Source organism: Macaca mulatta, chromosome 4 (genome assembly GCF_049350105.2).
Source record: "Macaca mulatta isolate MMU2019108-1 chromosome 4, T2T-MMU8v2.0, whole genome shotgun sequence".
In the NCBI taxonomy this organism is placed as follows: Eukaryota; Metazoa; Chordata; class Mammalia; order Primates; family Cercopithecidae; genus Macaca; species Macaca mulatta.
This window is the reverse complement of record NC_133409.1, coordinates 162903699-162918364: the sequence shown is the minus strand read 5'-3', so window position 1 is coordinate 162918364 and position 14666 is coordinate 162903699. Positions and strand designations below refer to the sequence as shown.

At 44.4% G+C, this 14666-nt stretch overlaps 1 protein-coding gene across 1 annotated transcript in view; it reads right to left on the bottom strand.

Moving 5' to 3' along the window:
- The window catches only part of MBOAT1 (membrane bound O-acyltransferase domain containing 1), a 112028-nt gene extending 100402 nt beyond the window's left edge, over nucleotides 1-11626 (bottom strand). Inside the window, exon 1 of the mRNA XM_015135667.3 lies at nucleotides 10837-11626. Within this exon, the coding sequence (XP_014991153.2) occupies nucleotides 10837-10935 (99 nt within the window). The 5' untranslated portion in view covers nucleotides 10936-11626. The remainder of the gene's footprint in view (nucleotides 1-10836) is intronic.
- Between the last annotated feature and the right edge of the window lie 3040 nt (nucleotides 11627-14666).

Genomic DNA, 14666 nt, shown 5'->3' with positions numbered 1-14666 from the left:
CTCCGCCTCCTGGGTTCCAGCAATTCTCCTGCCTCAGCCTCCCAAGTAGCTGGGACTACAGGCGTGCACCACCACACCCGGCTAATTTTTGTATTTTTAGTAGAGACGGGGTTTCACCACGTTGGCCAGGCTGGTCTCGAACTCCTGACCTCAAGTGATCCACCTGCCTTGGCCCCTCCAAGTGCTAGGATTACAGGCATGAGCCACCCTGCCCGGCCGGAAAAGTGATTTTTGTAAACTGTATCTGTATAAAATAAAAGCTTTTAAAAAATCAATAAAAAATAAAAATTTAAAAGAATGTGATAGATAAATAAAATGAAAACAGAGAGCAAAAAAGAATACCGGGGTAGGGGGTAGGGGGTGGGGAGTCTTAGGAACAAAGAAGTGCCAATCTAGTGACACTCACAGTTAAACCACTTCATGAAATTTCATGAAATGACTTTTGAGTTTAGTAACTTCCTGTAAGTCTTAGCAACCTTTTGCTGTGTACCTTTGCTGACTTACCTGTTTCAAGTCAGCCACAGAATGATGAATGAGACAAAGCTAAAAAATAAATAAATACATAACAGAATATTTTAAGATTTTAACTCCTTGTTTGAAATAAGAGTTTAGGACAACTTGAACACAAACTTTTCCAAGGTACCCTTGCCTTTCTCCAAATTACATTAGAACCTGAGTTCCCTGTTTTGTTTTTTTGTTTGTTTGTGTTTTTTTGGTAAATAAACCTGAGAGTGGAATATTTATAATAAAATGGTAGTTTGCTGGAAATCCCCAGCAATATCAGCCCAGAAACCTTCATTAAACCCTTTAAGGTGATTGTGGACTTTCAAACCCATCTCTCAAATTAATCAGTTTTACTAATGCATAAAAGATTAACCACTGATAACTTTAAACAATTAAAAACAGAGCTCCACTAATAAAAGGAAGTTGATAAATGATTCACCAAGGCCTTTTTTTCTTTTCTTTTCTTTTTTTTTTTTTTTTTGATAACTAAAAATCACAATGCAAATAGGTTAATGAATTAATCTTTTTGCAGATAGTTACATTTCTCAAGCCCAAAGAAATAGTTATCTTTTAATAAAGCACATTTTTAACCAGCACAAACTATTTGGAGTTACTTTTCCCACTGATGACTCTCTATCTTTGTGTTTGCATGGCAAAACTACTAGAAATTGTTATTAATGAGACTGCAATAAGTTATCCCTTTATCTTGTTTACTAAAAGAGCTGACTTAAAATAGAAAGCCATTGAAAAGCACACAGTCACTGTTACTAAGTGACACAGACTGAATTCTTTATACAAGTCACTGGTACAAAAGATATTTCCAGATTTTATCTCTTTAGATATAATCTTTTAATGAAATTTTCCTTTATAAATGTAATTCCTAGCTGGGTATGGTAGCTTCCGCCTGTAATCCCAGCACTTTGGGAGGCTAAGGTAGGAGGATCACTTAAGCCCAGGAGTTCAAGACCAGCCTGGGCAACACAGCAAGACCCTGTCTCAATAAAAAGTAAATATAAAACAAAAAAATGTAATTCCAAAGCCAAGCTACAGAATACTTGAGAGTATTTGACTATATGGCATCTTTTGTATGTATGACTTGACTTTAGACTGCTAAAGGAAATTTCTACATGTTCACAGAAATCTGAAACAACTGGGCCAAAAAAAATGATACTAATAGCTGCATTTATAACTGGAGGTGATGAGTATATGAACTGCACACAATGAAAATGGGAATGGAGTATGCCATCTTTAAATAATCCACGATAAACATTTCACTATCAGCAACTGAGCCATGAATTAATTTTCAAATTAGAAATTAGGCCCATTTAATCTGATATTCAGGTTCCAAATAATAAACAGGCCTAATTCAGTTGGTGAAAAGAACTGGCTCCCAATTTTATCTTAATTAAGTCATTCATTCCAATCCAAAAATGTAAATAAAATTCCATTTCAATTCAACAAACATGTATTTAGCTCCTACTTTGTCCTAAGCATACAAAGATGACGAAGATGTATCCTGGGTGGTGTTAAATAAAATTAATAAGGAACGATTGTTTTGGATCGAGCTCCTGCACTAGGCCCCACAGACCAGACCAAACCAGAATGGAGTCACTGGTACTAGGAGCTATATAAACAAACAACTTTACAATGGGCCCGTTTTCAAAAAAAAAAAAAAAAAACAGGAGCTTCACAGCAACCAACAGAAAAGGGGCCCAGGCTACCTGAGCCAGTATAAGGAAGTCCCATCTTTTTTAATCTTATAAGGAAAGTAACTTTGCTTCTTATTCTTTGCTTCTGCTTTCTTCAGCCTTTTCTACCTGTAAAGTCCACCTCTTCAGCTCAGCTCAGCCTTGCCATTTTACAGATGGGATGATGCCTGATTCATGAATCGCTAATAAAAGACAATCCGATGTTTACATTCAATTTGTTGATATTTTCTTTTTGGATAACGATCCCTGCCCACAAAGAATGTGACTCTCTTCTCTTCCTCCCAGAATATTCTGATGGTCTCATCTGGCCCCTCTCCCCTCTAATTTCCCTCCTGCTTCTAAAGCAGCTGCTCCCAGGAAGTTCTCCCCCAGCACCGTCTCAGGAGAGGCCCAGAGATGCCGAGGCCCCGCGTCCTCCGGCAATGGTGTGTGCGTTGAGCACATGTATTTCAAGGCTTACAGGCAAACAGCAGTTTACCAAGTGTCTACACGTCTATCTCATAGAAGGCACAGGTAATTCACTAATCTCTGTATCTCCATTTAGCCCACTAGCACACAGCGCTCAATAAGTAACTATGGCAAGAAGCCTCTCAGTCAGGCAAGACAGGAAGACCAATAAATATCGAAGACGTAAAGTGAAAGGCAGAGCAATGTAATATGGACAGAATGCTATGGAGAAACAGAGAAAGAAGGGGTCCATTTGGCCCTGGTGGGGAGGGAGAACTGGGTTGCAGAGGGAAAAGAGGAGGAAAGGATTTCAGGGCCCAGCCTGGAAATAGGAATTGAGGACCAGGACGAGGAATAAACCTCCAAGGAGAAGGAAGTGTGTGTGTGCAGAGGCTGGAGGGCGTGAAAGACACACCGTGTTTGAGGGATAGGAAGTAAACAGTCCACTGTGGTGGAAGCACAGCACACAGGGAAAAGGGTGCTGGGATGCAGTGCAGCAACCAGGAGCACGGCCTCCAGTGACAGACCTGAGTTCAGGTCCTGCCTCTGCCCCTGCCCAGCTACAAGCAAGTAACATAAGCCCTGGGGGCTGCTTCCTAACTTGAAATTTGGGGAACAGGCTGGGTGTGGTAGCTCATGACTATAAATCCCCACATTCTGGGAGGCTGAGGCGAGAGGATCATTTCAGGCCAGGAGTTTAAGACCAGCCTGGGCAACATGGCAAGACCACATCTCTACAAAAAATACAAAAAAATTAGCCAGGTGGGGTGGTGTGCACCTTTAGTCCCAGCTACTTGGGAAGCTGAGGCAGGGGGATTGCTTGAGCTCAAGAGTTTGAGACTGCAGGGTGCCATGATCAAGCCAGCGTACTCTAGCCTAGGCAACAGAGTGAGATCCCATCTCAGAAAGAAAAGAGAGAAAAGGAAGGAGGAAAGAAGAAAAAAAAGAAAGAAAAAATTGGGGGAAAGAAGGAAGAAATTTGGGGAATAACTTTTAGTACTGTATTAACTGAGAGAATGCATGCAGAGCAGTGCTGGGAGCATAAGCATTCAATGTATGGAGTTGTCAGTGTCCTTAAGCCAGACAGGTAAACTGAGGCCAAGTTGTGAAGAACCACCTCTTGTTCCATGACAGGAAGGCTAAAGCTCCAGGACACATTAGGCCTCTGCTTCAAATGGCCAGGGAATATATGGCCATACCTGTGATCTCTCTGTCCTCCCTTCAATTTTTGTCAAATCTAGCCACCAGACTGTGACACCAGCCAGCAGTTTCCAGTAGGCCAGCCCACCTTCTGGACTTACCCGGAATTCTCCACCATGGAGGTGGCCCATCCTCACACAGGCTCTGAGGGACGGTCCCCAACTCCACCAGCCCTGTCCTCTGCAACTGTGTGGACCTGGGGGTTTATACCTCACCATCTTACCCCCAACACATCCACATTCAATGCCCTCAGGCTGCTTCCAAAAGGCCCCCCCACCTGCCACCAGCAAGCTCTTCAGAACCACAAAGGAACTTTCCACCACATGAACGTGCAGCTCCAGGAAGGACTGCAAAGTTCAAAGTCAGTCACTGGACACCGCTTCATCAGGGTTCTGAGACCCTAGGGGGCCACCCTAGCTGCCTAGACCCCTCCCACACCTCTCCAACCCTCACTCGCGTTTTGCAAGAGCCACTTCTCAACTTGCATCCATGTGCTGCCCCTGACTTCCTTCTCCCCCTCCTCTGTGACTCATATTCCCACTCCCTTCCTTTCTACTGCTGACCTTCACAAAGCCCGCCCTCTGTTCTCATTTTACCACCACGACAGCAAAGCCAAGGTCAGAAGCAGCAGGTCAGGGCTTTCCCAGAACCCCCCATTGCTGCTTTGCACTGTTTTCTTTTTCTCTTTTCTCTTTTTTTTTTTTTTTTTTTTTTTTTTTGAGATGGAGTCTTGCTCTGTCACCCAGGCTGGAGCACAGTGGCACAATCTTGGCTCACTGCAACTTCCCCATCCTGGGTTCAAGTGATTCTCCTGCCTCAGCCCCCCGAGTAGCTGGGACTGCAGGCATGCACCACCACACCTGGCTAATTTCTGAATTTTTAGTAAAGATGGGGTTTCACCATGTTGGCCAGGCTGGTCTCAAACTCCTGACCTCAGGTGATCTGGCCCCCCTCGGCCTCCCAAAGTGCTGGGATTACAGGCGTGAGCCACCAAGCCCAGCCGCTTTGTACTATTTTCCTTCCACTATCCTCATAGGAAACCTTTCGTCCCTCCAGACTCCCCCATACTCCTAATGTTATGTGAGAAGATGCAGGCAGAGGTGCAGGCTGAGTGCATGACAGACAGCAGGCCAGGTCACACCCTCTCTGCTCCCTCTTCCTGCTTTCAGAATCTACCCACCTCTGGTGATTCCTCCATATTCCTGGACACCTTAGGGACCTCATAGTTTTTTCCACCGCAACTCCCCAAATTCACCTGGATACCATCAATGTCAAGAAGGACAATCCATCAAATACAAATACCCCATTTCCCCTGCTTGCTACAGTGAACAGACTTTCACCCCGGTCAACCCACAGGTGCATACCCCGATTTTCATCATCACCCAGAAAGACTTCACTAGAAATCCTTCACTCGCATATCCCAGCCCTCCAGCTCTCTCACTTCCTCTGTACCTGCCCCTCCACGAACCACCATCTCAAGAAGTTTTCCTCTTCACTCTTATCACCACCAACCATTTGTCAGCATCTTTTAACATCCGAGCTTCTTAACTTCCCAACAACCTTCTCTGAAAACTTCTGTTTCACTTTTGCTCCTGAAAGGAGCTGCTGAAAGAAACAAAGCACGTATTTGTGCATATTCATCGGTCTAAAAATGTATAATTGTCAGTAGGTTGATTATATTCAGCGGCTCATTCAACTGACCTTGTCAGTGCTTGCTCAATTTCCCTTAAATACTTCTCTAACCCTGACTCATCCGCAAAACCCCTGCTTCCTCCTCCATCCCTACCTCCTTCAGTGAGGACCTTCCATACCCCTTCACAAAATGAAAATCTTTTCACAACTTAAACCCTGCAATATCCTCCCTTGACTACAGTAATGGCTCTCAAACTTTAGTTGGCATAAGAATCACTCGGGAAGTGCCCTCACACCCTGATATTCAAATTCAGCAGGATAGGGCGGGATCCCAGAAACACCCATGGCAGAAGATTCTGATGACAATCCATGCACCATATTTGAGGAGATCTGATTATCAGGCCAAATCCAGCCCACTGCCTGTTTCTGTGTGGCCTACATGCTACAAATGCATTTTACATTTTAAAGGGTTAAAAAAAAAAATCTAAGGAAGAGCATTTCAAGACTTGTGAAAATTACATGAAATTTAGATGTCAGGATCCATAAATAAAGTTGCATGGGAACTCAAGCCTTGACTACAAAGAGACTTTAAGTTAGTTTGGAATTAAGCTTACAAACCCAGCAAGATAACTAACAATATAAGGTCACATTTACCAAGCATTAAATGTAAACAGTCAATTCTACATGAGTCCAGCATGTCCTGTGGGCATCCCTTCTCTATTCTACCACGGCACTATCTACAAACCTGTACAGCGCCTACACAGGTCTGTGACCATATACAGCCTATACACTTACATTGGCCTTTTGTTTCCTCTAGAGTATATAAGCCCTTGTAGGATGGGGACATTGATTTTTTTTCATCCTTGTATTTCTACCACATGGCCAGGTACCTGGCACTAACAGCATTAAATAAATATTTAATTGATTTAACAATGACTGGAATGTGAGCTGAGCTTTTAATGAAGGACAAGACTTAGATAAGAAGAGAACTGAAGGCTGGGCTTTGCAAGCATGGCCAAGGGAAGCAACCAGGACTGACAGCTCCAGATAGGTAAAGAAACTTTGTAGTCGGCAGGGTGCAGTGGCTCACGCCTCTAATACCAGCACTTTGGGAGGCCGAGGTGGGTAGATCACAAGGTCAGGAGTTCGAGACCAGCCTGACCAACATGGTGAAACCCCATCTCTAATAAAAATACAAAAATTAGCCAGGCATGGTGGCATGCTCCAGTAATCCCAGCTACTCCGGAGGCTGAGGCAGGAGAATTGCGTGAACCTGGGAGGCGGAGCTTGCAGTGAGCCCAAGATGGCACCACTGTACTCCAGCCTGGGTGACAGAGCTAGACTCTGTCTCAAAAAAAAAAAAAAAGAAAAAAGAAAAGAAAGAAAGAAAGAAATGTTGTAGTCATGGGCCCAGGTGAAATAATCAAACTTACTCCTGGTATCACCATTAGTATGGAGTGCCACGTCTTTAAAGCTGGTCTTCATTCATTCAGACTTTTAAATGGTGACACAAGCTTACATTAATAATCCTAAACATTCGCTGTTTTAACCTCAAAATTATTTCCTGGATTCTTATCTCCTGGTCTATTTTCCCCTTGCCCCTTTTTCTGCTGAAGCTAAATGGGGGGGGGCGGGAAACACCTCAGAGAGTCCTAGTGTAACCCTGAATTCATACTTCATGCACGCACACACACAGAGTTTGGGGTCACCATCAGGTAAAATACCCCAAAAATGCTTTGGTGGTGGGCAGAATTTCCAACCACCAAACTGAAAGTTCCTTAAAGCCTGGAAAAACTTTCCATTTCAGCTTTCACATCTCCTAGGACATAACTGTGCACTACACAAAGTACTAACGTCAACATTATCATCTGTTTTGGCAACTGAATCAATCTTGCAAACCTTTAGTTTAAAGGCACATCAAGTTACACTCCACAACCAAAACAAAGTGGGGAGGACAGGAGCAGATGATTCCTTGATTCCCCCAAAATGGGAAAGAAAAGTGCTTGCCTAATTTATCCTAAGTGAAGGTTTTTATTGGAGTAATCCTACTAACTACCGTAGCTCTGTACTTGCTCACTGGACAGGGGCCCATCATTTAGAAATAAAGTTTTCAACAAGCTTATCTTTGAAGCACCTAGAGAAGCCCACAAGTCATCATCCCATTTCCTGTATTCAGCATCTGAATACTATGCTCTATCTGTCTCTAATTAAGGGAGATAATTTTACATTTCACATCTTTTTTTTTTTTTTTTTTTTTTTTTGAGACGGAGTCTCGCGCTGTGTCACCCAGGCTGGAGTGCAGTGGCACGATCTCGGCTCACTGCAAGCTCCGCCTCCCAGGTTCACGCCATTCTCCTGCCTCAGCCTCCGAGTAGCTGGGACTACAGGCGCCCGCCACCACGCCCGGCTAGTTTTTTGTATTTTTATTAGAGACGGGGTTTCACCATGTTAGCCAGGATGGTCTCGATCTCCTGACCTCGTGATCCACCCGCCTCGGCCTCCCAAAGTGCTGGGATTACAGGCTTGAGCCACTGCGCCCGGCCACATTTCACATCTTTAGAAGGATGTCAGACTAATCAAAGTCCCTGGAAAAAAAAAATCATAGACTTTTCCTGAGTGTAGTCCTAACCATTCAGGCTTTCCTATTTAAGGATGCCACAAAGTTAACAGAATAGATAAATGCAAGAATCAGATGAAAAAGAATGAATAAAGAGTTCTCCACATACGAAGCAGAATGCTTACCAGGTATTTCCATTTTTGCTGATAATAAACTACTTGACACAGGATCCAGAGGCTAAAGACATTCACAGGAGTGCAATCAATCAGGAATTAGGATGTTAAGACATTAGGAAAATGATTCAGTGTCCTTAAGAGGCATACAAAAAACCTATTTGAGTAACTTGAGATATTTATTTTATAATTTTGAGCATATCCCAGACCAATCAAAAGTCACTCTCTAATAGGACAGGAGCAAACACGTATCAAGGCCTGCACTCTTATCCTTGGGTTACCCCTCAGATCTGGCTCCACCGTTATCCTGCCTGTCCTGTGCCATAGGAGGAGCCCCTGCAGGCTGAGGCCAGTAACTTTTGGGGGTCACTATGAAGAGATGAAAAGGCTACAAGGTAGGAAGAAGGACTGAGGTTCTCTCTTATTCTTCACGACGTCCAAGCTGGTCCTGCTCTCACAAATGGCAGTGAAGTTCCTCCACTTTCCCTTTCAGCTGCCCCCTACTTCTGATCTCAGCACCTCAACATCCTTTGTTGATTCCCTTAACCTTGCCCATGCCCCTCTAAGTAATTCATTAAAGTTCGTTCATTTCAGCCAATGGGGTTGGTTCCTGTTTCCTGCAAGCACCCTGTCTGATACAAGAACCTTCCTAATGTAAGGCATTTTACATCATATAAAATTTCTCAACCTCAAAATGTAGGTCTTATTGTCATCTCCCATTTTACACAAGGATGCTGAGGCTCCAAGAGGGTACAGTACCAGCTGGCAGTCACGAAGGGAAGTTTGCTGGCAGAGCTGGAATTGCACCCAGGTCAGTCTGACATCTAAGCCCTTAAAAAGCCTTAAAAATGTGAAAGGGAAAAACACACAAAGCTTCCAAACTCGCAAGTCACAATGTAGCCTCCTTGGGCCTAAAATAAGCTACCTGGGGCACTGCCTTTTAAGTGCTTCTTCCACCAAGGGTCATCCAGACTCGCTCCTGCTGGAGGGTGGTCAGACTGACCCAAGAGCCAAGAGATCTCAGGTGCTCCTGGCCATGGCAAACATTTCTCCTTCGGTTTATCCCAGAAGTCCCTCCCTCCCTCCCAGTCTTAAACATCCATAAGGCTCTTTTGTTCCTTTTTATGAATTAAAACCAGAATTACCTTTATAGGAAAGTAGGCGATGCAATTGAAAGACATTAAAAACATTATTCTAGCACCTCCCAGCCTGTAACTTGTCACGGTCCTGTAGCCATACAAAAAGCCTTCCTGGAGGCTTTCTAGCTATGTAGAAGAGCTTAGAAGAGAAAATGCAATTAAAATACCCTCTGATAGGGAGTGGAGAGGTAAGTACAAAACAAACTCCCCTTAAGGAAATTCAGCTATGAGTTTTATTTAATTTCAGAACTAAAGAATTTGCTATTATGTCTGCCTCTGCCTGGGTCCCTGGGTCTATCTCATCCTCACCAGAAACTAAAGAGTAATTTACAAAAGCACAAATGCTTTGGCACCTGAAACCCTTCCCAAGTTCCTGACTTTCTCGATTTTGCGACTGATGAGAACACAATGGTCGTGTCAGGTGGAGTTCTCAGTCAGGTCCTCAGAGTGAGCCAGGTATGAGGGTGGCTCAGTAAACAGGACCCGAATAAGGCAAATGTCCAGGTTTCACTTTCTCGTTGCTGAAGGGGTGTGCGGAAAGGGCAGCAGGTGTGCTCTTGTTAAAAGGAAAGGAAAAGGAGCACTGGTGAGAGGAAGGGGAAGAAAACCGGGCAAAAAGCATGAAAGAAAACAGGAGCGCATTGGGTCCTCCCCCCGCATGCCCTGCCCATTTCCATTTAAATCAACATTTACTGATTGGGTCACTATTAAGTATCCCGCAGACCTAGCCTGCAGCACCTGAAGAGACAAGGAAATGCGTAAGACGGGCTTCATCTTCAGGAAGGTTTCTTGCCAGGAATCGCTGTTGTTGCCATTTTTAATTTTAATGGTTGTAGATAATTCCTGGACAGTTCAAATAACTTTACTAGGGCCCCTCTCGTCCCACTAACCTGTCCTACTCAGAAGCTCCAGCCCCAGGCATATGAGCCAACCGAACCCTGGGAAAACCGAAGTGTCCTTGTGTGTCCCGCATCACACATGGTACAAAGTAACTGTCACCCCTGAACAAGCCTCGCCGCAGAAGTCTAAAACCCAGGTCTTGCATTCAAAATCTATCGACTACAGTCTACAGATTAATCGCCCTTATTTTTTAAGTAGGGTCATCTAAGTTAAAAATAATAACGACTTGAGGACACTGATGAAAGAAACTCTGGTTTCATTTATCAGACTACTTCAGAACTTGAACTTGATTACAGGAAACGAGGCAATCCCAAACTTAAAGAAAAAATCTTAAAAAAAAAAAAAAAAGTTCAGTCAGTCGAACTTGCCGCGCAGGCTGTACCAATATTTTTCACACAAAAACACTAACATCAACTCAAGAAGGAAAAAAAAAAAAAAAAAAAAAAAGCCAACTGTCTAGTGTGTGGCTGTAAAATTCGCCATGGAGGCGGAGGGACGGTGGATAACACTTTCGCCCGCCCCACGCCCGCGATCGCTGGGGAGCTGGGGTCGCTGCGCTCGCGGCCCACAGTTACCTGGTCCAGCGGGATGCCCAGGAGCTCGCTGAGCGGGTGCAGGCAGGTGGAGCCCGTGGTGCGGTAGGAGAGGCTGGACGGCTGCGGCTCTGCTGCCATCCTGCATCTTCGGGAGGTGGCTGCCCCGGTCCCAGCCCGTAACACCCCCTGCTCGGCGTCCTCCCGCCCGGGTGCTCGTGGGTGGTTGCCCCGAGGGGCGCACGGCCGCCTGGCTCGCGGGGGAGCGAACCGGAGACCGGGGGACACGAACCGGCGCAAACTCTCGGGGCGCAAACTTGGCGTTGGCGCTGGCGCTGCAGCCACGGGCGCCGTAGGAGGGCCGGGCCCAATGCGCCCCGCTTCCCGCTCCCTTCCTCTCCACGCCCATTGGCCCGGCCGCTCGGGACGGCCCCGAGAGGAGGAAAGGAGGGAGGAAAAGTGGGGACTCCGAGCCCGGCCCCCGAGCGCCGCCCGGCCCGCCCAGCCCGGCCTGCACCGAGGCGGACCAGGAGAGTGAAAGCGACGCCAGCGGGCGCCGCCGCCTGGCCCTGCAGCTGCAGGCGGGACGCGCCTTTCCTCCTCCTGGGCTGACCGTCCTAGCCCCCCGCCAGACGCAAAGACCTCACCCAGCGGGCGCCTTCCACTACAGAGCACCACCCACCCCGCCCCACCCTGTTTTGGTTTCGTCGTCGCCGCCGCAGTCGAAGCGGCTGAGTGGCTGCGTTTCCCTTTCAAGCCCCAAAGGGTTCCTCTGCCAGTGGCTGGAAACTCGAGAGACCCTGCGCTGCTCGAGAATGCCGCAGCCACCAGACTCCCTACTTCCTTTACCCTCCTCTGCGCTAGGCATAGTTTCCTACACCCTGATCTGACATGCTCGGTGTCACACAAGCAAATAGAGGAGACTGCTAGCTTCGGGTCACTTCCGTCTCTGTGGAGTGAGAATTATTTCACCTCTATAAGAAACGGTGTTTACTGTTATACTGTGTTCATTCTGATAAGTCATTTGCATGCCACAGGTCCTCAAAAAAGGTGCCTTGCTCCTTCTCTGCCCCCAGACACCCATGCATCACTGTTACTCGGAAAACTTTTCCAAGTTATTGCTAGGTTCTGAGAAACATAAAAATCTTGAAGCCTTTCCAGGAATCGCTAGCTGATGAAAAGGGGTTTCAGGAAGGCAGTATTCCAGGCTGCCGGGTAGAAAACGAAAGAAAGTGAGCTCACGTGGCCCCCAGGCTCCGCCGGGTAAACCCCTGGAGCATTCGCGCAGACAAGCAATGACTTTCGGGGCAGACTTTATCAATGTGGCCTCTGGCTTCAAATTAAACCGAAGGCCTTTCAGGCACTGACAACCACTTTCTCTCCAAGACTCAGGCCTCACTCTTGCCTTCTTCAGGAGTTTTATAACCTCCAAGACTCAAGCCTCACTCTTGCCTTCTTCAGTTTTATCACCATTAAACTGCACAGAGCATTAAATTGCCAGGCCAGAGTTTCTCAAACTATGTCCCCTATGGAGGAGGCCAAAAAAAAAAAAAAAAAAAAAAGTCTGTACCACCACTCCCACAACCTAACCGAATGGAGATGTCACCACCAGATGACAATCTCTACCACTCACAAGCAAACCCACACTACAGACAGAAAGACAGACACACACACACACGCACACAGGCATATACTCGAGGATTACTAGGCTACATAGGTCCCTTTAATATCATCTAGTCCTGGAAAATGACCAGCATTGGAGCAACATTGATCTTTTCTGGAGCTAGATGACAGCTGAAGTGAGACATATGAGAGCAGACGGGGCTTTGTTTTAAAAGAAAAAAAAATTAACACTCAGATATGAGTTGCTGAAAAACAGAAGTAGGTCACTTTGGGAAGTATTTCTGGAGCAAGTGCCTCAAACCCTTTATAATTTTCACAAAGCTATGTCTTTCAAGACTTCAAAGAATAGTCCTCACATAGGCTATATATATATGTGTGTGTGTGTGCATACGTGTGTATATATATTTATATATAAATATTTTAATTTATATATTTATAAATAAATGTATAAATAAATATTTAATTTATATATAAATATATTAATTTACATATATACATATGTATATATAAAATATATACATATATTAGCCTTACACAGGTTTTTTTCTCTTCAACAAACACTGTTCATAACCTAGTCTAAATTTTTCTTTTAAAAATGGCAGGTGCAGTGGCTCAGGCCTGTAATCCCAACACTTTGGAAGGCTGAGGCAGCCAGGTCACCTGAGGTCAGGAGTTCAAGACCAGCCTGGCCAACATGGTGAAACCCCATCTCTACTAAAAACAAAAATTAGCCAGGTGTGGTGGCAGACATCTATAATCCCAACTACTTGGGAGGCTGAGGCAGAAGAATCGCCTGAATCCAGGGGACGGAGGTTGCAGTGAGCTGAGATTACGCCACTGCACTCCAGTCTGGGTGACAGAGCAAGACTCCATCGAAAAGAAAATAAAAATAAAAATGTAGTAACTATGGTTAGAGCTTACAAACAAAATGGCACAGAACTTAATAGTTCTGTTCTATTGATACTGTAGTATAATTAATGCTTTAAAAAAAGAAAAAAAAAACTACTGTTGGATAACCCAGAACCAAGACAGTAGCTCAGCTACACTACAGATGAATGAAACAGACTTTGAAGAAGTTGTTTACATGATGCTCAGATGTATAACAGCAGCACCATGGACACATTGCTCTCTTTTCCTTCATCAGTATCTCTATTGCCATCCTCTGTCAACTGTAGGTTCATAATAATTATTACATGTTAGATATCACTTTACAAAAGCTGTTTCCTTTACCAGTGCTAATAATCCTGTGGTAGTTACAATAATCTATTTTATAGATGTGAAACCTGGGGTTAAGGGAGCTTAAGTAACTTGGTTGTATTTAGGGAGGTTAAGGGAAATGTGTCTGTCTGATTCCAGAGCCTGGGCTCTTTATTCATTAGGCATTGCCTCCTCTAAAACATAGCATTTTTCTCTTTATCAAGAGGCCGGCCCACACACCTGATACAGCCTTGTCATTTTTGTAGACAAGGCATTACATTTACTGTTCAAAATGAGATGCTAGGGGTGATGCCACAGACACGCTGTCTGTCTCTCCTGTTTTCTATTTGCAGTAGAGTGAGGCTTGATATCAAGGTCAGTTTTATAAATCTTCCTTATGGAGCCATACTCAGAATGTGACATTATCCAGGAGATCCACTGCACATCCTGAAGACTGGTCAAAAATTAAAGCCAGGCACAAAAAGACCTGAAAAAGATTCTAGCGTATTGGGAAGGCTGCATGTTACCATGGACTGATAAAAACTCTTCAAATTGCCGTAGAGTCACTAGGCTTTGGCAGAGTGTCTAAGGAGTTCCTAAAGAAGTGAAGTATTTTGATTTTAAGTAGATAAACTCCATGCCATTCTATCATGGATATTCAGAGGCACTTTCCATACTTCCTACTTCACATACCAAATCATATCAAACAACAAAACTGATAATCAAAGAACAAAACTGAATTAAATACATCCTCAAAGTTTACAAAAGTATAATCCCTCAAGGTGATAAAACTCTACTGATACCTTCAGTCTATATTCAATCAAAAACAATGACCAATAAAACTAAATTTAAGCCATCTGAAATGATATAACCCATGTAAAAAGAGAATTACCATTTTAATAATACTACTTAATGTAATGATACTATATATTCACAGAGCATACTCACTTATCCCCTTTGATCCTCCCAATAACTCTATGATAAAGTTGGAAGGGCAGGTGTTATTTTCATTTATATTATTATGTCATCTCAATTTTCATTCAAATGAATAC